This window comes from Saccostrea echinata, unplaced genomic scaffold, assembly GCF_033153115.1.
Source record: "Saccostrea echinata isolate AGI-Se365-2 ecotype Australia unplaced genomic scaffold, CSIRO_AGI_Sech_v1 ptg000034l, whole genome shotgun sequence".
Classification (NCBI taxonomy): Eukaryota; Metazoa; Mollusca; class Bivalvia; order Ostreida; family Ostreidae; genus Saccostrea; species Saccostrea echinata.
Window position 1 is genome coordinate 5,285,889 of NW_026889783.1, and position 21,527 is coordinate 5,307,415.

General features: G+C 31.9%; 2 protein-coding genes across 2 annotated transcripts; one reads left to right on the top strand and one right to left on the bottom strand.

Moving 5' to 3' along the window:
* Positions 1-5,293: 5,293 nt before the first annotated feature.
* LOC133199432 (SOSS complex subunit C-like) lies at positions 5,294-11,658 on the bottom strand. Its single transcript, XM_061335237.1, has 5 exons — positions 11,593-11,658; positions 10,160-10,256; positions 6,355-6,394; positions 5,946-6,002; positions 5,294-5,460 (listed from the first exon to the last, which is right to left on the bottom strand). Exons 1-5 carry the CDS (start codon positions 11,624-11,626, stop codon positions 5,365-5,367), a joined length of 324 nt encoding a protein of 107 aa, XP_061191221.1. The 5' UTR covers positions 11,627-11,658; the 3' UTR covers positions 5,294-5,364.
* A 109-nt stretch (positions 11,659-11,767) lies between these two features.
* LOC133199619 (sorting nexin-30-like) lies at positions 11,768-21,305 on the top strand. Its single transcript, XM_061335470.1, has 12 exons — positions 11,768-11,886; positions 12,216-12,410; positions 12,753-12,863; positions 13,020-13,181; positions 13,461-13,656; positions 14,838-14,968; positions 15,130-15,198; positions 15,363-15,449; positions 15,611-15,715; positions 15,863-16,015; positions 17,297-17,572; positions 18,773-21,305. Exons 1-11 carry the CDS (start codon positions 11,779-11,781, stop codon positions 17,486-17,488), a joined length of 1,509 nt encoding a protein of 502 aa, XP_061191454.1. The 5' UTR covers positions 11,768-11,778; the 3' UTR covers positions 17,489-17,572; positions 18,773-21,305.
* The last annotated feature ends 222 nt before the right edge of the window (positions 21,306-21,527 follow it).

The following is a 21,527-nucleotide window of genomic DNA, read 5'->3' on the forward strand; positions in this document are numbered from 1 at the left end:
GACGATATATGTGACCGCAGCAATTAAAAATTTAAATTATCTTGACATTTGAAAATGTAAAATAAGAAAACAAATATATTAGTAAATAATAATAGCTAACAGATAATCTCATCAAAAATTTCGCTTCGAATTTATTTAGAATATTCAAACTTTAGGGAGGGGGAGGGTTATGACCCTCCCATTTATTAAGGCACTTAAAATTATTCTATATCTTACTGAATGCCACAGTTTGAAATGTAATATGGATGAAATATAGTAGGGTGAGATTGTCGAATAATATGTGTCTAGTGAGTTTAAAACTATTTCCCTGGATAAATAATCAACGACTTTTTCCTATGCTTAAATCAAAATCCGTAACGGATCATGTATTATAATATATATATATATATATATATATATATATATATATATATATATATATATATATATATATATATATATATATATATATATATATATATATATATATATATACTGTAAAAGTGGTTATTTACTCGTGGGGGAAATTTACACTACTTACGCGGTAAGCTTAGAACCGCGTAAAATACCCCCGCGCGTATGGTCACAAAATTTCAAACTTCTGGAATCATTTTAGACTATTACTTATACTGTTAGACAGGTCGAACCAGTCGTATATTAATCATGGAATTGAACGCACATGAGTAGATAAATACATCACGAACAGTGATGAAAACGTAACTGTTCTTTTTTTAATTGTGCAATGAAAAAAGCATCTTCATGTTAAATATTTTAAAGCAACGTCACTCAACTAAAGCTTGAAAACAATGGTACTCATTTTCATTTCCTTTCTATGTACGCGTATGTCCCTCTTTATTTCAAATAATTAGTTCAAAATGTTACACAAACTCTCAGTCACTACAAACATACCTGTTGAATTAATTGTCAACGCTCGCCACGCAGATACAGGTAAGTAGATCCCACTTTGAAGTTTGAGCTTGCGTAAATAATTACAATAATTAAAGCGTACACCAGTTGTTCACACTTCACCGCTGTTATCTGTGCAGATCGCCGTTATATTTAGCAATTCACCAGTATAAATTCTTTTTGTTTTGTTTGTTTGTAGTTATTTTTTTTCTTATTCATTCGAGTACTTACGTGACCTTTTCAAAGGGGAACAACTCGATGTTAGTAACGATGGCCGCGTAAATTTTTCTAGGTAAATGGTGCGACCGCGTATATTACACCCACGCGTAATGTTTGATGTCACAAACGCGTACTTAACAACCAGTGTAAATAACCACTTTTACAGTATATATATATATATATATATATATATATATATATATATATATATATATATATATATATATATATATATATATATATATATATATATATATATATATAAGCCCGTTCTTTTTTCCTACTGTAAACTCGTTCCCTTCTTATCGATGTTAAGCATATTTTGTTTTGACACCATTTGACAAACGATGATTTGTTGTTCTAAATTTTGTAAATGTCAAATGATGTGCAAGTTGTTTTTTTTTTTTTTTTTTTTTTTTTTTTTTTTTTTTTGTTTCCCCAATTTAAACTTCCTTTTAGGGTAAACAAGGCGGGCGAAGTGCCTATAGTGGGACAAACATGAAGTGAAAAATAAAATCTCAATTATATAAAAAAATTTCTTTGATATTTAATCTAACATTAAAATATACTTTATGTATCTACAATTTACAAAAATCTCACAAAGACTGAAATTATTTGCCAACGAAATAGCATACACACACTAAAGAGGAAAAAAAGGATCATTTTCTCATACTTCAACAAAATTTTTCGATATGAGTGGGTCTTCGCTCCATTTTTTTTAAGTTAATCCTAAAAGTTTGCATAAAAATATACATTTTTGGTTTACAAAAACATGGAGCAAAGACCCACTATACTTTAAAAGTACACTTTTATGACAATGCATTCGCATCTTTCCGAGAAATACTTGGTCCAATAAGTCAAGGGTCATATCACAAACATGATTTAAATGTCACTATTCATCAGGAGCTGTGTAGTGTAGTGGTTAGCATGTTAGTCTCATAGCAATATGATACTCCGGATTTTTTATTGTTAGGGGGTTCAAATCTCACAAATACCATTTTTTTTTAATATAAGAATATTTACATTTGCAAATGTTTTCTTTTATATAACACTATTAAAAGCAATGCGTATCTATATCCGTATAAACACGGGTTCCTCGCGTCATAAACGTTCGACGTAATTTCTCAGTGACGTCATAAAGGGTCGACGCGCAATCAATGGATCAAATACGTGCCGTTGAGTTTGAAAAATAAAACATTTCACGCGTTAAAGATTATAATCAGGAAAACATAAAATATGAATAAGTCATAAATGTAAATATAAGTAATAATGTATCATTTTTAAACATCTATCGGGATATAAATACGGGTTGGTACGAGATCAAATTCATCATAAAGCCCTTCGGGCTTTATGGAATTTGATCTCGTGACCAACCCGTATTTATATCCCGATAGATGTTTAAAAATGATACATTATTTCTTAAATATTTTTTTCCGAGATCTTTTTTCCTCAGAAAAGTTTTGTTGATCATAATTTCATAAATTTCGATAATGAGAACTTTACTTTAAATACGCAATTCACAAACTGAATATGATTTTTTATATCTGAAGCTATAGGCATTCTGCACGCCTTGTTCACCCATCTTCTTTAAATCATAAAAACTAGTTACCATGTTGTAAATTTTGCATTTATTTCTAACTCCCTTCCTATCTACGTCAAGCTTATTTTGTTTTGATTTCATTTGACAAACGATGACTTGTTCTACATTTTAAATTTTAAATGTTGGAAAATGTAAAAGGGGAATTTTCTAACAATACAATTAAGGAAGCTTTATAGAATATATAGGAATCTACAGTTAAGGTTAAGTATTCTTAACATTCATTATATTAGACAAGATAAAGTATATGAATATTTGCATACATGTTTTTCCCTGATGAAAATAGACAACAGTAATTTCTTCATGTACTTCATTGTCTTTGAACAGTTTTCTGCATGGGAAAGCTATGTTGAAAATGAACTAATGTTATTTTGTAGATAAACTTCATATGTATACCTTTATAATATAATTTTCTCAAAGTTCAAAGTAGACCATGCACATTTTTAATTAGTGCTGAGAGCTTCCTCAAGAGGACATTTTCTTATTATTGGATCGCATTTGAAGTGTCTTGTCTAAGATTTTTTTGAATCAAGATTTTAGAGGTTCTAAGCGTAAAAATGTCGGTCTGCTCTCACATAAAATTTAACAAGAATGAAAATACTTCACTAGTAAGTGTTTAGATGACTGAAAGTAAGATCATACGATTTTTTAAAAACTTCATATTTTCTTAAATTATTATTTTGGCTCTCTTAACAACTGCAACAGACTATATATAGGCATTCATGCTTGCTGTTCTATCCAATTCATGTTAAATGAATAAAATATTTAAAGCTATTCCAACAGATTGAAAAAATAACCTTAACATAGAAAATAATTCGATTGTTGCATAAATCGATACAATCAAACGTAATTTTAGTGAATTCTGAAAACAAATACTCCTCCCCTTTTTACAATTTTACTAGCAGATATTGGCGAGTTTATTCTTGTCGCAAAATTATTCCGGTGAGTCAGCTGGAGGCATAGGCGTCAGAACGAAGGGGGGGGGGGGGCTTACCCCCCACCCCCTTTCACATTTTGGCAAAGATATATAGGCATTGAAAATTGAGGTTTAGTCCCCCCACTTTTTTTTTTGTTTAGCTCCCCACCTTTTCAATTTGCTTCCGACGCCTAATGGAGGTAAGGAGAAAACAAAACACCTTCAATAAACTAACAAGTGTTTGCTTTAACACAAATAACATCTTCGTTATCCAAGAGTTTCTGATCCGCCCAACTCCTCACAAGAGAATGACTGAAGTGGATCAGAAACTTGGATAGTGAAGATGCACAAAGGAAAACTGGTTGGATCTGATCTTTTCATACAGATCTGGAGACTCAAATTCATGCAGTTCTTAAGTTGTATACCAACAACATGAAAAAAAGAACGTCCACTTTTTTTTATATATCTTGTTATGAATAGAACATTTTCGACAGTCTTCTGTCAACTCTTGATGAAAAAAATGGATGAAAGATGTTATCAAATATTAATTCCAAACATAGAAATTCGTTCCTGGATACAATATAATATGAGTCAATGCAACGTAAATCACTTTGACGTTTATTTCACAATAAATATGATTATTTGGCCCTTAAAATTCACAGAATTCTGAAATCGTTATGATAGCTGTTGTATTAAAGGAACGTATAGATCACAAGAAAAAGGAAAACTTGATTTCTATAGCCTTTAATGGAATTTTAATGTTCTGCATTTGTGGACAGAAAATACAATTTTTTCTTACAAAACTATATATTTTCAACAAAGAATTATATAATTTAAACAAGACTAGTATAAAAGGTCATATGGTTTCATGGCAATAAAATTTTGTAACGTAATTCACTGTAGTTTTGTGACAATGAGATGTTACAAATTTTCTTTTCATTAGCACTATTCTGGTAACTGCTTTTTGTCCTCCGCTTTCACTGAAAATGGGGGATATTCATTTGGGTCAGTCTGTCTGTAGGTCTGTCTAGCTGTATTTCTGTCTATTGCAATACTTTCGTTTCCGGACAATATCTCATGAAGCCTTTGAGCTTTTGCAATGAAATTTTATATCACAACTCCCTTTGGCCTAAAGAAGAACCCTTGATTTTGAGATCAAAAGATCAAAGGTCAAGATAATAAATTTATTCATTCTGTTTGTAACACTTTCGTTTCCGGGTAATATCCTTAAAATGTCCGTGAGCTTTTGAAATGAAATATTATATCACAATTCCTAATAGCCTTTTGATTTTCAGGTCAACAAGATCACAAATCATACATTATAAAACATTTTCCAGATGATAAATTTAGTTTTCTTTGAGCTTTGAACTAGATTTTTATAAATTCTAAGATATATAAGCTGTCAAGAGAAAGCTTACGATCAAAATCCTTGTTGTAAGCTAGATTTGTCATTCTCCTGTTATAGTGTGCATGATAAGGCCACAGTGACCTTTATTCCAAACTGAATTCACCATCAAGAGCTGATTATTGCAGAGAGTGTGCTAGATATTAATTTATGTCTGACAAAAACCAAAATTCCAAAAGTAGGTCATCATGACCTGATTTTGGGATATCACCATAATTTCACCAACTAACTAACAAAGTCTAATGATGCCTACCCTCAAAACAAGCAAAAGTTTGTTTTGCAACATGATTTTTATTAAAATGTTCAAAATGATATTTACAATGATAAAGGTAAATATAAATGCTATTTCTCATTAAATCTAGGTAAGACAGGTAAAATTAAGTTGCCAAATGAAGAGTCCTGTGTGATGAAGTACCCCACTGAGTTAGCATTGGCGTGCTGCAAAAAGAAAGAAAAAGTCATTTTAACTCAAGGTTGCTTGACTGATGTTATGTCAGTTTTTCTGTTTGTTCACAAAATTCAGCATCACAAAAATGTTACATTGGTGGCATGACCACAACTAATTAACTCCAAAAACTAATTGATCAGACAAACCAAGCATGACAATCCATTTTTCACTCAACATCAATTTTTGTTGTTGAGCAAGACCAGAAAATTAGTTGATCAACAAACTACAAATTTTACTAAAAACATACAAAATTGTATTTTTTTGTAAAAACCATGAAATTTGTTCCCAACAAAAATAAATGACACCACAATATGCATATGATAATGTAATAGTCAATAATTTTTACACCTGTTAGAAAAGATCCTGGATACTTGAATTCCTGAGTGTATTAGCCTAACCTGAGCAGATCTGAGAAGCTTTGTCATGCTGTGTGTAAGGCCTGACATTAATGATCACACCTGAGCCATGCTCTCACCTGTAAAGCCGTCCTTTGGGCAGGTGTCATATGCTGGGTTTCCATTACCAAACTGATCTGTAAGACAATTAACACCATTCTTATTTACACCCACCTGTCATCCTGTACAAATCTAAGTCTCGTGTCCGACAATCAAATTCTGATAACAGTCATAACCCAGATCAATTTGTTGCAAATATGATTTAACTAAACAGTTTCTGATCAACAAATTGCAATATTTTGCTTTTATAGCATTTAATATGAACTCTTACTAGATAGATAGAAATAAGCAATACATGTATTCTGCATGTCTGTTGATACATACATATAGGAAATACTGTACATGTATTGCCTTACAAGTTCTTATATAATGCTGATAGATTTTAACAAACTGATGTAAACAATTTAGGTAACAAATGGAATACATTACATTTCCTGGCAGAGACACTGGGGGCGGGACTGCAGGGGAACTGACAATAAAAACAATCAACAGAATAAAAACAAGTTCAAACAATGCTGTTTATCTTATTAACAAGGAGCACATCAATCAATGTGTCTCTTTTATCTGTATTAAATATCTGTTAACATGATAAATAGCTTTGTCAAAGAAGTGGCAAACTCCCTCTGATTCTATAAATAGTTATTTTAGCAGATCTGAGATACAGTTAAATATATCATGTTACCATTAAAGTCAGTAATCAGGTTTTAGGATTATATCTTGTTAAATGAAACACATTTGCATGATTTAGTGACACCCGTGATAGAAAAACACATGGTAATGGCAGGGTCATTGATACTGATAATGAAATTGATAGGCTTGAATAACACTCCATATGAAAACGAAATATCTTGAGCCTATATTCAAAGGGATTTAGACTGAGAAAAAATATTCATTCTTTGTTTAAATTTCTAATCATATTTTCGGTACTTTCTAACAGTAATAAAATCCTGAGAGGTGGTCAACAGTTCAATTGGAGCATTGATATGATAAAGTAGTGCTAAATCCTTATTAATACTAAAAGTTTTTTAAAATACCAATATAATTTTATCAACGAAGAAAACTTGAAGTATGAATCATTTGAACGAATATTCGAATGCTAAATTTCCATTTGAATATTCGCCATTTACTATTCATTCGTGAATGTTCAAACATTCATTTCAGCTCTAGTCACAGTTATGTGAGAGGTTCATAGGTCACAATGCTCACCTTAGTCACCTTTCTCTTCCATTCATAAATATATGTACCGTAGATGAATAAACTCCTCAATAAGCCATTAGCTGGTATAATTACAGTTTATTTAGAAGCTTAATTTCAAGTTTACAAATTGCAGGTTTCACTTAACGAGGTTGGATCCTGATATTTAAAGTCTTAAACTTTTTTTGTCAAGTATATTTTTAGTTTCTACACACATAGCTTAATTAAAATCAAAACAAAAAATGGGGGTCAATACACTTCTTTTAGTTTCAAATTGCTTCGCATGATCAATTATTTGACCTTTCTGCACTCAAAAAATGTGATTTTTCTGGCATTAAAAATTTAACAAGCAAGAAAATTATTTTAAAGTCTTAAACTTTTTCTGAATTTAGGCAGATTGATCAAAGTTATCTTATATATTCAGAAAATAGAAACAAAAGTGGGGGTCTATGATGTAAATTTTTAGATATTACTAAAAAAGTATTAATTTTACGTTAAAATTGGCTAAATTTTTTCCTGGAGTTTCAGAATATATTTACTGTATTTGTCACAATATAATGAAAGAATTCATAAGAAATAATTTAATAGACTGATATTTCAGAACCAGCATAAAACATTTCACTGCAAAAAACAGCTCTGTGTGCAACCAGCGTGGAAAAATAGGAATTTAAACTTAACAGTACTGTATATATTTCAAAAGGGGACAAAATGATCATTTTCTCCTAAAAAACCTTCCGCCACAAAATATAGTTCCTGGCTTAATCCTCTTTAAATGGACTTTAATCGCCATTTTTTCATTGGATATACATGTAGTTTAATTTGCATTGTAGAATTCAGATTTAATGTTTGAATTTAAAAATGATGCAGAATTTTATAAATAAAGGTCCAGACCAAAATCTGCTCAAAAGCTCAGGATCAAACCTCCTTAAGTAATACAGTAAAACTTGTCTAATTCGGACACCACTGATTCCATAAAAACTGGCCGGATTAGACAGTATTCTGGATAAAACAACATTTTAAACAATTGAATTTACTGAAAGGGACTTAAAATTTACATTGTAATAGGCAAGATTTCAGAATACACAACATTCACAATCAGATTAAATAAGTTCCACTGTATATACAAATTCTGCTGGTGAAAAGATATCTTGAGTTTTTGTGTCACAAGCATGTGTGATAAATATCAATAATATATGGAATGTTGACCCAGTGAACCCAAACTAATCTAAAACAAGATGTGTCTGTGAAACACTGATGGCATATATGGCACTCATGCTGATGTTAAAATTTCTCAAATGCAAGTCAAACTTCAAGGTCAAGGTTGAGAGATAAAAAATGTTGGTACCAAAGGGAAGGCCTTGTCACAAGGAATATACCTGTGAAATATGAAAGCCCTAGTACAAATCATTCAAAATTTATGGCTAAGGTTAAAGTTTTTCAAAAAAAAGATCAAACTTCAAGGTCAAGATCAATGGGTCACATTTGATAGTGAACAAAGGAAGATCTTGTCACAAGGAATGCACATGTTAAGTATGACAGCTCTAGCACCAACCTTTAAATAGTTATGGCTAAGGTTAAGGTTTTTCAAAAGTAGGTCAAACTGCAAGGTCAAGGATAAAAGGTCAGAATTGTTGGTGCCCAAGGGAAGGTCTTGTCACAAGGACTAACATGTGAAGTATAAAAGCCCTAGCACCAACCATTCAAAAGTTATGGGCAAGGTTAAAGTTTTTGCAGTCAGGTATAGTGTTGCTGCTTATTTATGAAAGGATCAATATATACCCATGGATGCTATTTTTTATAGAGCCCTTGCATTGTCCTATCATAAACTTTATAACCCCTGCATTTAAACAAAATCAAATCTACAAAATTATCTGTCACTACAAACAACATCTTATTATAAGAATACAGAGTGCTCATTTATTTGGCTGTATTTCTATACACTTCTGATTCAAAATACCCCAAACTGAGGGGCTACAAATAGGGTCATAACTTTTACACTTTTGAAGTGATGTTAACAACAATGAATGCTCTTGGAAGCATAAAAATTGTTCTTTCAATACGTATTGTCATGTTTCATTCCGATTTCAACAACAATACTACAAAACATTGATGAGAATTACCATGCAATGTTTCCTACACTGACATTTCTTCTAAAATGATAACAGGTTCATGAAATAAATAGTTTATTGATTTATAATGCATGATATTTACCCTTTTATTTTTTAAAGACATAAACAGATCACCAACACTTTGTGAGAATGCAGACTGCTGCATTCTCATGAAGAGTTGGTGATCTGTTTTTTTGTCTTTAAGTTTTACAACTTTAGGTACAGACCCTATCGAATACTGTTCGGTATCCACATGGGAAAATTCAGCATTTTCAACCATAAGGTGTTGGTTTCCAGTTTTTGTTTGTTTTGTCTTTTATTTTTTTATATATTAGGTACTATACTGCTAGCATCTGTTGAGTTGTCACATGTGAGAATGCAAGAAGTACAACATGCACAGTGATAAGGTAAATTACGTAAGTCATGAAATACAGAGTGATTCAGAAAAAACTAAATGATTGTACATTTGTATAGTGCTATAAATTCCATATACATAGTAATGTACATTAAATTATTGTTCAAATTCTAAAAGAAAGATTTGAACAAGTTGAAAATGTATACAGGTACAGCCTTTTAAGATGAAACGGGAGAAGATACCAAAAAAAGATCAATTTCAAAAAAAAAAACTACAAACAATACAAATCTGTGAAAGGGGCTTAAAACATGGACTCCTGGAAATTCCAGAGGTGGGAACAGGTGCCTAGGAGGAGTAAGCATCCCCTGTCGACCGGTCACCTTATGAGCCCCATGTATTGATCAGGTAGATGAAATAATCCATAGTCAAATTTAGAATAAAAACAAAGGCCTAACAAATGGTGTGAAATATGTCAATCAAAATATCAACCAATGATCATGAAGATAGGTTGCATTTGCTAATAAGGTCATCATAGACCTTAGAATTTACAAATCTACGAGATCTGACATACCCTTACCTGTTTGGAATAGGGTTACTAACTGATCCACCATGTCCCCCTCGAAGACGTCTTTTCTGTTCTTCCAATTGTTCCAATATCCTTCTGTTTCTATTTTCTGTTCAAAGAATGCATATAATTTTGCTTTAAATGTGTAGTTTTTGTTTGAAATATTTTGAGTAAAATAAACAAAGTCTGGTTCTCCATTAGTGTCTGTTTAAAGAATTTTTTTGTTAGCAAACCTTTCCCGAAGATGCTGAATTTCTCTATTTACATAATAAAGTCTTAAGTACAGTAAACCCTAATTATTGGCAGCAGGAGCGGCTGATCTGTTTGTGGTTGTGTTAGAATGTGCACATGGGGAAGGTGTTATTTTTTCATTGGCTATCTTTAGAAAAAGTAAATTTTGTTTTGAATACACTACAATGATATTTTTTTCTGCACTTCACATTTATTGTGATACATGTCAAAAGCATCGGCATTATCATGTGACAGAGGATCCAGGATATTAGCACATGAAAACTTAGCTGCAGATCTGTAGCTCGCTGGTCTAAAAAAAAATGGGATGGATGATCTGAGAGCTACAGTGCCACCCATTGAAAAAAAAAGTGAATATTTATTGCACACAAAAAAGTGTGCTGTTTCCTGGTTTATTTCTCCACATACATGTATATGAATTGCCATCTCATAAAATATTACTAACTGTGTGTTCCTAACATATTCTTTTACTACTTCTGCAACAAAACATTACAAAAAAACATTGTGGATAACCCTCCTGGGCGTGGATTTGAGACCATGGAAAATTTTGCCAATTATATTGCCATTTTGTTAGGAAAGACAATTCGGCCCAACTCACTTTGTGCATGACTTGTACTTGCAGTTTTGTTGTGAAAGTAGCTAAAGAAAATGTTAGGAACACACGGTTAGTAATATTTTGAAACATACAGAGAAATAAATCGAGAAATGGTGCACTTTTTTCTGCGCAATAAATATACACTTTTTCAACGGGTGGCAATGTAGCTCTCTGGTCATCCATCCCAATTTTTTTCGACCAGCGAGCTACAGATCTGCAGCTAATGAAAAGTTTGTACTTTTTGTCAGAAATCATTGAGACATTCATAATTATTAAGTTTGTAGATATATGTTATACTTGTTTTTATCTTTTAACAAATAATTTGATAATGATATAGTCCTATCCTTATCCGATTTAAAATAAATATCCATGACTTAATTTAATTTTGATTAAAAGTCAATTCACTGATAATTAAATATTTAAAAATGGACAGAAAAGTAAAAGATGTGTACAGTTCTGCAAGAAAAAATATCATACAAGGCTTTTTCTGCTTTGAAATTTATATCCTCTAGACTCTTCCCTATGGAAAATTTTCACTATAAAATGCTAAATATTTTTGCGGCCGATTTGATGCTTTGCATCAATTTCACCGGTTTAATACCTTGTCCTGCACCTCCTGGGGTTTGGAAAGCCATCACTGACACCGTCCCCTATATCAATAACGATAATAGTGAATTATTTGTATCCGGGAATTTCATTGGTAGATCTGTCTATCGTATCCAATGAAAATTCGTATTGCAAAAGCGCACTAACTTTTTTCATTGTCATAAGGGTGCCTGTTTATATTATGGCAATGGCAGATACGAATGCTGAAATTCACTCACCTGACACTTCAGACGACCAGTTAAAGTTCAGAGACCCTCTCATAAGTGGACTGGATGCCAGTGATGGCGAAGTTTGTATTTAAAAGAAATTAAAATGAAAAAATTACATAGAATTAAGAACAACAACCAAAATGTAGTAGGGGGTGTGTTGCATGTTAGTCTGTTATTTAGAAATTGCAGAAGTACCACACATGACAAAGAAAAAGGCTTGTCTTGGAAATGCTGGCTATTCATTTTTGATGAATTATTGCTGTATACATTCTATGGTTTTGCTTCGACGTTCACTAGCATCATTTTCAAGTCTTGATATTGTATAATTCGGCATCAAAATTTGCTCCATAATTAAATGGAATTTCATTTTTCCACAATGTTAGTGTACTTTTTTCTACATTCATTACAGATGGAAAGCTTGAGTCTTGATGCATCAGCACGGTCAGAACCAAGTGTCTCTAGAAGTTCAAGTCTGATGGCAAATCTTAGTCGCTATGATGATTGTTTGGATGATGAAACAAGAGATTTATTTGTTGTTGTGGATGACCCAGAAAAACACACAAGCACTCTGGAGGCATATGTAACATTTAGAATAACTTCAAAAGTATGTAATGCATTTTTAATCCACTCATTAAAACTGATTATTACTACACGCAATTCACAAAAGAAATTGAGATATGAAGCATCAAGTTGTCAGCTTGATAGATAAGCTATGAGACATTTATTTTAAGATTTAGTGTATGTATATTAATTCCTCTCAGAAGGCAAATTTAACCAAGGTAGAGTAAAAACTGTTGTTTGTCATATAGGCAGTTTTAAAATTGGCCCCAGAGTCAATATTATTTGCAAGTATGATAGGGAGAGAAAAAAACAACAAGGGTAAAAACTATCATTTGTACTGAGAGCTATTTAGATTACTTATACATATATGTGAATTATTGTTCAGACAACAAGAAGTGAGTTTGATGACAGCCAGTACCAGGTTCGCAGAAGATATAATGATTTCCTCTGGCTCAGGCAAAAACTTGAAGAAAACTATCCCACACATCTAGTACCTGTAAGTCGATGCTTGACTTGTATCATACATATAATTATTTTATATTATATATTTATACTTTATATTGCAAGATAATACCTGATAAAACATTTTAAATCAATAATTGAAATCATGTATGTGCTAATAATATATGCTATAAAATTCATTATATTCCAGCCCCTTCCAGAGAAACACAGTTTACGCAGACTTGATCGATTTAGTCCAGAATTCCTGAAAGTCAGACAACAAGCACTACAGAAGTTCCTAACTCGCCTGGCAGATCACCCTGTTCTTTCCTTTGATAAAAATTTTCAAGTATTTCTGACAGCAAAGGCCTGGGTAAATATTTAATTATATATATTTAAATAGTAAGCCTAGCTAATTAGCACATATCTGATACAAAATTTTCTACCAAGTAAAAATATAATTAAGAGAATAAAAATAATTAACATAAGCAACAGTGTTTCATACAGAATTATCATAGAACATTAATTTCTAACACAGGTAAATGTCTTGTTAGTATGATGGTGAATTTCCTTTGCATACTTTCTATTTCTTACCTGTAAATATATATGTAACTTTTTTCCTGTCAAAGAATAATGTTTATGCTTGTTTTAGGAGTTTCAAGCTCATAAAAAGCATGGTACTGGAATTCTGACCAGGATGTCGGACTCCATTCATAACATTAGTGCATCTTACATGATGAAGAACCGAAGTCCAGAATTCACCTTGATTTATGAATATGTACAAACTTTTGCTGAGAAGCTCGGTGTCATTGATCGCATATCACAGAGGATTGTTAAAGAACAAACAGGTAAATAACATATCACAGAGATTGTTAAAGAATAAACAGATAAATAACATATCACAGAGGACTGTTAAAGAACAAACAGGTAAATAACATATCACAGAGGATTGTTAAAGAACAAACAGATAAATAACATATCAAAGAGGATTGTTAAAGAACAAACAGATAAATAACATATCACAGAGGATTCAAACAGATAAATAACATATCACAGAGGATTGTTAAAGAATAAAAAGATAAATAACACATCACAGGGGACTGTTAAAGAACAAACAGATAAATAACATATCACAGAGGATTGTTAAAGAACAAACAGATATATATCATATCACAGAGGATTGTTAAAGAACAAACAGATATATAACATATCACAGAGGATTGTTAAAGAAAAAACAGATAAATAACATATCACAGAAGATTGTTAAAGAATAAACAGATAAATAACATATCACAGAGAACTGTTAAAGAACAAACAGATAAATAACATATCACAGAGGATTCAAACAGATAAATAACATATCACAAAGGATTGTTAAAGATCAAACAGGTAAATAACATATCACAGAGGATTATTAAAGAACAAACTGGTAAATAACATATCACAGAGGATTGTTAAAGAACAAACAGATAAATAACATATCACAGAGGATTGTTAAAGAACAAACAGATAAATAACATATCACAGAGGATTCAAACAGATAAATAACATATCACAGAGGATTGTTAAAGAACAAACAGATAAATAACATATCACAGAGGATTGTTAAAGAACAAACAGGTAAATAACATATCACAGAGGATTGTTAAAGAACAAACAGATAAATAACATATCACAGAGGATTCAAACAGATAAATAACATATCACAGAGGATTGTTAAAGAACAAACAGATAAATAACACATCACAGGGGATTTATAAAGAATAAACAAGTAAATCCCTTATCACAGATGATCATTAAAAAACAAACAGCTAAATATAGCTCACAGTCTATTCTATAAGTGTGAGTAACTTTTTCAAAAAACTCAAATTTACAAAGTCTCTATTTTATGTCAATACTCATAAGCAAATCTGAAATATTTGATTATTGGAATGTTTGTCTTGTTAACACTTCAATCTCAAGAATGCAAGATACTTAAAATATCATTATAATCTGCTGTGCATGTATTCAGCTGGTGTTTTTAATTTAGATTATGTGCTAGAGTTATGTGAGTGGGGTCCTATCTACACACTGTGGTCAAACTCTGAGGACCAGCTAACCTCCCCCCTTTTAGCCATGTCTAGAGCTGTTGATGTGTGTGCCCAGGCCCTGAAGGAAACAGTAAGTTTGCTGATTTACAGATGTAATTAACATTTATTTCTTGAATCTGCATATTAAACATACATTTATATTATATTGCATTTCTCATGATATCAATTTGAAATTGTTATTTGGAAAAAAAAAATAATGTAAATCCCGGTTTTGTTCTTATCTCTGTCTAGATTGAATCAACAGAGGACAATTTCTCCCAGCCTTTAAAGGAGTATATACTCTACACAGATGCTATAAAAGTAAGTTCCATAGTCTGTCTGAGATTGTCTGTAATAAAATAGTGTTTCATCTGTCAAATATATCCTAAAGGAAGCAGGCTGTCAATGTATGCTGTTTTTCAACTGTAACATAGGAAAATATAACCCGATTTTTGTATGGCAGAGATACCAATGTATTTTTACAGGCAGTTTTAAGAAGAAGAGATGCAATACAAATGGAATATGAGACAACGGTAGATGAGTTAAACAAAAGAAAGGATGAACGTGAGCAGGTAATGGTTTAGTTTTTGTTATATGTGTAAATGTATCTGTGTCAACAGATTAAAAACCTCTTATATCTAAGTTCTACTGGTCATTTTTTTTTCATGTATGTAACATTTAAAGGATTCTAAATCAGCCTAAACATTCATTTGATATCCTGACTATACTGTAGGTAAAGATTTCGGATCAGACATATTCTATCGGGGCCTTCCTTGGCAAAGATCCAGAAGATGTCAAGCAGCAGAAACAAGATAAACTAGAACAACAGATTGAGGAGGTAACTCCAGTCCTGTTGTTTTGGCATAGTAAATAGTAATGTTTTATCTTAAGAGTTTTAGAGAAAACTAGAGAAAACTTTTCATAAAATTGCTCCCTTTGTGCATTCTTTGACATGGGGTGAATGATAAATGTTATGTTTGTTTAGCTGACTAAGAAGATGGAGGTACTTAATGACCGGACCGTATGTGCAGACACAGACCTGAGGGTGGACATGGAGCGATGGCACAAAAATAAACAAAGAGATCTCAAAGAGCTCTTCATAGAATCTGCTGATAGACAGATTCTCTACTACGAAAAGGTAAGGTCTTAGTAATAAATGTAGTTCACCTGAGCATGTTATATTGTGTTTTAATCTGTAGTAAGAAGGAAAGGAGAAAATTTATGGCTGGATCAGAATTGAACCTTGGACCCCTGCATTTCTAATCAGGTGCTCTAACCACTGAGCTACCCAGGCCAATATTGGTCCATATAGCCCCAACCACTGCATTGATATACATATTGTTTACTTTTTATGCCCCGAGATCGAAAGATCCTGGGGGTATATTGTTTTTGTCCTGTCTGTCTGTTTGTCCATTTGTCTGTCTGTCTGTTGTCAACTTTAACCTTGCCCATAACTTTTGATTGGTTGGAGCTATGTTTTTCATATTTCACAAGTGTATTCCTTGTGACAAGACCTTTCTTTTGGTTTGACCTTTTGACCTTGACCTTGGAGTTTGACCCACTTTTGCAAAATTTTATGAGACTTTAACCTTGGCCATAACTTCTGAACAGTTGGTCCTTGGGGTTTCAAACTTCACATGTGTATTCTTTGTGACAAGGCCTTCCTCTGGATATCAACCTCTTTGACCCTTTGACCTTGACCTAGGAGTTTGAGCTACTTTTGAAAAACTTTAACCTTGGCCATAACTTTTGAATGGTTGGAGCTAGGACTTTCATACTTCACATATGTAATCCTTGTGACAAGACCTTTTTTGGATACCAACCACTTTGACCTTTTTACCTTGACTTAGGAGTTTGACCTACTTTTGAAAAACTTTAACATTAGCCATAACTTTTGAATGGTTGATGCTAGGGCTATACTTCACATATGTAATACTTGTGACATCACCTTCCTTTGGATACCAACCACTTTGACCCTTTGACCTTGACATAGGAGTTTGACCTACTTTAGACAAACTTAAACCTTGGCCATAACTTTTGAATGGTTGGTGCTAGGGCTTTCATACTTCACATATGTAATCCTTGTGACAAGACCTTCCTTTGGATACCAGCAACTTTGACCTTGACCTTGACATTTTACTTGCTTTTAAAAACTTTAACCTTCACCATAACTTTTGAACAGTTCCAGCTAGGGCTTTCAAATTTTACAGGTATATTCCTCGAGACGAGACCTTTTTTTGGGTACCAACATTTTTTATCTTTTGGCCTTGATTTTGACTTGCATTTGAGAAACTTTAACCTTCGCCATAAGCTGCCATACGGGGGCATCAGTGTTTCACAAAAACACTGTGTTCATGGTTGGCTGTCATGATAATTGAGCATTGTTCTGCCTATATAATATATATGTATATTGTTTTAGTGTCTGAAGGCCTGGGAGGATGCAATAAGAGCCATTCAAGCCAAGGACATTTTACAAGATGTCCCAGAGTCACAGGTAACAGAAACATCACCCAATAACACTTCATCAGAGGACCGCGGGGACACCATGGAGGAATCCAGTACAACCAGTGAGCCTCACGAGGGAGGGTCAAACAGTGAACCCTCCGTATGAAAAGAAACAACCTTTATAAACTCTTCTTTTCACTCATAAATCAATGCTGAAAATGGACTCTTCAGGTTAAAGGGTTTTTATCACGTATCTAAATTTCTTAAAAATGAAACTTTATTATATTCTTGAAACATATTATCGTTTAATAATGAAATAATGTTGAAAACAGCCGTAATTAGACGATAAAACGCCTGTAATATAGGGTCCTCGAAGTAAAAATCTCCACTAATTAGATAGGGGTCATGTGGTACTGAAATGTCATAGGTGTAAATGGTCAATAGAACTCGTAAAGCTTATCGTAAGAAAAAAATATATTGAATAGATTTTTAAGCTAAATAAATAGAATACACAGTATGGCCGGTTGAAATTTTGACATAGACTATATTCCTTTGGTTATGGACGGTCAATCTTTTAGATATGAATGTCTAGCAGAGAGAAATAACCCGAAAATATGCCGACAATTGGAGAGAGGTCACCGAAGACGAAGCCGTTGACAACTCGGGACTTCAACTAAATAGAACGAATTACTAAAGTTTAACTTCGTAAACATTCATAAATATGGGAATTTTAAATTCCTCTTCATTATTATTTTAATCAATTATAAATAAATAAATCCTGTATATCTTCTATCTGTTCTAGCAGTGCATATCATGTACTAGAAATGACACTTCTTCAATGGCGCCGTACGCCATTATGATGTTCACAACATTCCTACTAGATTCTGTGCGACTTTTAAAAAATGCGTGTTTGTCATTTATTTTTTTTTTTAAAAAGTATCTTTCCTTAAAATATTTTATAGTACAGAAAAAAAAAAATCGTGATCGATCGGGCATAAACGATTGTTCTGAATGGAGATAAACGCCATGGCATTTGCAGAGAAAGGCCCCCCTTTTATCTCTCGACCAAGAAATGTGAGAAAAAATTCTTCCTAAAACCTTTCCTGTGCACATTTGTGCACCATAAAGCCATAAATTATACCTTACAAGTTTTCAATTATCACTTAATTATTTTCTAACAGGTTTAAAAGACACAACAAATGAGCCCTTTTGTATACACAATAAGTACTTCGCTTGACCAGGATTGACACCTATGACGTCAGAGCAATGGCGCGTAACATTGGCGATCAAAATATGCATATTGAGAAATTCAAACTTTGAATCGCTGAAACATCAAAAATATTAATTTTCTAGCAAAGATTTTTAAATATATGATTTTAATAGCATGTAAACTTTGTCATATCAAAAAATTTTGAAACGTGATAAAAACCCTTTAAGGTGGATTTTTAAGATCTAGTCATATTTTCATGATTACTATATAATAAAGAAGTTACACTGTGTCATACCTGAATAAAGACCTACACACCTGGAATTGTTTTCTGACCCAGTGCACTTGCTTTATGTTAGGAATCATGTAATTAACTTCTTGTAGACAGTAACTCGTGTGTTGTCAGATATAGAGAAAATATGCATATAATGATTTTTAAAGAAACATACGTGTACATGTACATTATATTTGAATAATATATGTTGCGCACATGTCCTGTATCAATTTTTTTTATCTATAAGCAAATTAGTCTCTAAAATTCAAACTGTAATTTTATGTATATACATGTTTTATAACTATATATTGAGGATGACCCAGATTGATCCTAAGTTAGCTCCCTTTATCAGTATTGCATTTAATTTATGTGTCTTTTTGAATCCTTTGTAATTTGTTACTGATGTTTTTGTTTTGGAGAATTTCTGTTTTTACATTATATGAAAAAGAGGGGTTTCACCATATTACAAAACATTCCATATACCCAGGGTTCATCTTACTGCTTGTCAATTTAAAGATCAATAAAACTACATGTATAATTTATAAATTTTTTTAGTCAATGTGATATTGTTAGTTAGTGTTTCACTTACAGGGATAAAACAGTGACAAAATGTTTAAATTAGTTCCAGCAGTGCATCACTCTTTTTGGACATTTTGTTATTCACAACAAACAATCCATGTTACTAATCTACTGTACATGTTTGCTCATTTATCCTTCTTTCTAACCTTACTGAGTTTATGAAGATGGAGAAGTGATGTCAGTTTGATGGTGTAAGCATTTTCTATTTCTTGAAAGCAGAGTAACTTTGACTTGAATATGTTAAAAAATTTTGAATGAGAACATTTGGAAGGGGGTTGTTATGAGGGACAGATAGTTTACTGTATTTACCAGTAAAATATAAAAATACTCTCTTACTGAAAGTAGAATAATACAGGTAAATCTAATATTATATCATATAAGTGATTTATTCATAATTTGATATTGTTTTTATATCCTAAATATATCTAAACTTGTTAAAGATGTAACAATATTTCAAGTGTTTTTTTACATTGTCTGCATCAGGCCCATGTGAATCCCAAGGGGAAAAAACAAACAGACAGGTTGTTTTGTTTTTGTTGTGGTTTTTTTTTTCGTTGACAATTTATTTTTTGTGATACTATGATTTTGGTGACTGCCATTTGTCTTGGACTCTCTCTCTCCCTGTTATTAATGTCTGCTTACTTGTCTCGACAGATGAGTCATTGTTTAAGGTTTTAATAATAACAATGTACTATATTCTTAATACTTAATGTCATGTTTGCAACCAAACCAGATTTGTTTTGAAAAAATAGATTGTTAAGGACCCTCTATACACTGACGAAAAATATTTTTTTGGACTTTGAGAAAATTATATAGTGTAAAGGAGGATATTTTGAAATTAACTAATTATTTTTAATATAGGGAGCGTGCCTTTTTTATCCAGGAAAAATCTTCAAAGATAATGAAGTAGTTATAAATAAAATTTGCTTTTTCTTACTCAAATGGAGAAAATACATGCAAATAAAGTTTTCAACTACTCTATCTTGATCTAATATAATGTTTAGAATACTTGGATTTATTTTAAATTATGTCATACAGTGCAGATTACAATTTATTCTATTTCTATATCAAATGATGGGTCAGTCTAACTACACAAAAGTACCCTGAAATTAGGGTTAAGTGTAGAGAGAGACCTTAAATCTGCACTGTATGAATGAAGTGTGAAAACTGACCAGGATTTGGTAATTGATGTCACATGCATACAAACAGTTAATGTTAATTATTTTTAAATTGGAGTATTTTTAATTTTTAACATAATTGTTCACTTTGATTCAGTTTCTCTAGAGGTGGATTTATGAATTAAAGAATCCAAATTCAGACAATCGAAGTACCGGTACATGTCAAACAGTACAGATTTGGAATCCAGGTTAGGTTTCTATTTAAACTTTTTCACTATTCTTTAGTATATCAAGTGAAATTCAACAATATAAATACTTAATATCAATAGTAAACAATATACCACGAATTACAAAACTTTTGTATTTCATTTTTTACTGCTCATTTAAATAAAGAACACTTGTGAGTTTGTAATTGTTATAGTTGCTGTAGTTTTAAAAAACAAGTTGTGGGTAATAGAATTTTAATGTAGAAATTTCTTAAATTTACTTGAATGTGTAATAATTTTATTAAGATATATATAAGACATTCAAGAAATTGCAGAATACACAGGACTACAAATGAATTATCTCTTTTTTAATGTCCAGTGGCATTACTGATATTTGTTTAATGGAGAATCAATGCTTGTTTACTATCTTTACGTTATTGTACCAGCTGGACAGTGGAGGAGGTACAGATTCTCCACCAATAAGAATATACATGTAACATTATCCAATGTTTACTGTGCTGTATCTGTGCAATATTGTAGTTCTTTAATCAAAGATGTTGTTTTTGAATAATAAAGTGTTAAACACTGTTGTTTATAAACATGTGTATTGTAAGGTATAGCAATGAAGGAAAGAGAAATGTAATGACTTTTCATCATTGTAACACACATATGTAGGGGTTTTATTGTTATTTCAGTGAAACTATACATCTTTCTAATGAAAGACTGAAGAAAATTGATCTACACTATGTGATAAAGGAGATGAAGAGAAATGTATCCAGTATATCTAGTGATAAAGGGTATATACTAGTAAATGTATATCT

Coding starts and splice junctions, on each gene's coding strand:
- LOC133199432 (XM_061335237.1), bottom strand. CDS start 11,626: ATGGCTTTCCAAACCCCAGGAGGTGCAGGACAAG. Junction 10,257..11,592: donor CCCAGGAGGTGCAGGACAAG/GTATTAAACCGG, acceptor TTCTTTGAACAG/AAAATAGAAACAGAAGGATA. Junction 5,461..5,945: donor CCCAAAGGACGGCTTTACAG/GTGAGAGCATGG, acceptor TTCTTTTTGCAG/CACGCCAATGCTAACTCAGT.
- LOC133199619 (XM_061335470.1), top strand. CDS start 11,779: ATGGCAATGGCAGATACGAATGCTGAAATTCACTCACCTGACACTTCA. Junction 14,969..15,129: donor CCCAGGCCCTGAAGGAAACA/GTAAGTTTGCTG, acceptor ATCTCTGTCTAG/ATTGAATCAACAGAGGACAA. Junction 15,199..15,362: donor TCTACACAGATGCTATAAAA/GTAAGTTCCATA, acceptor GTATTTTTACAG/GCAGTTTTAAGAAGAAGAGA.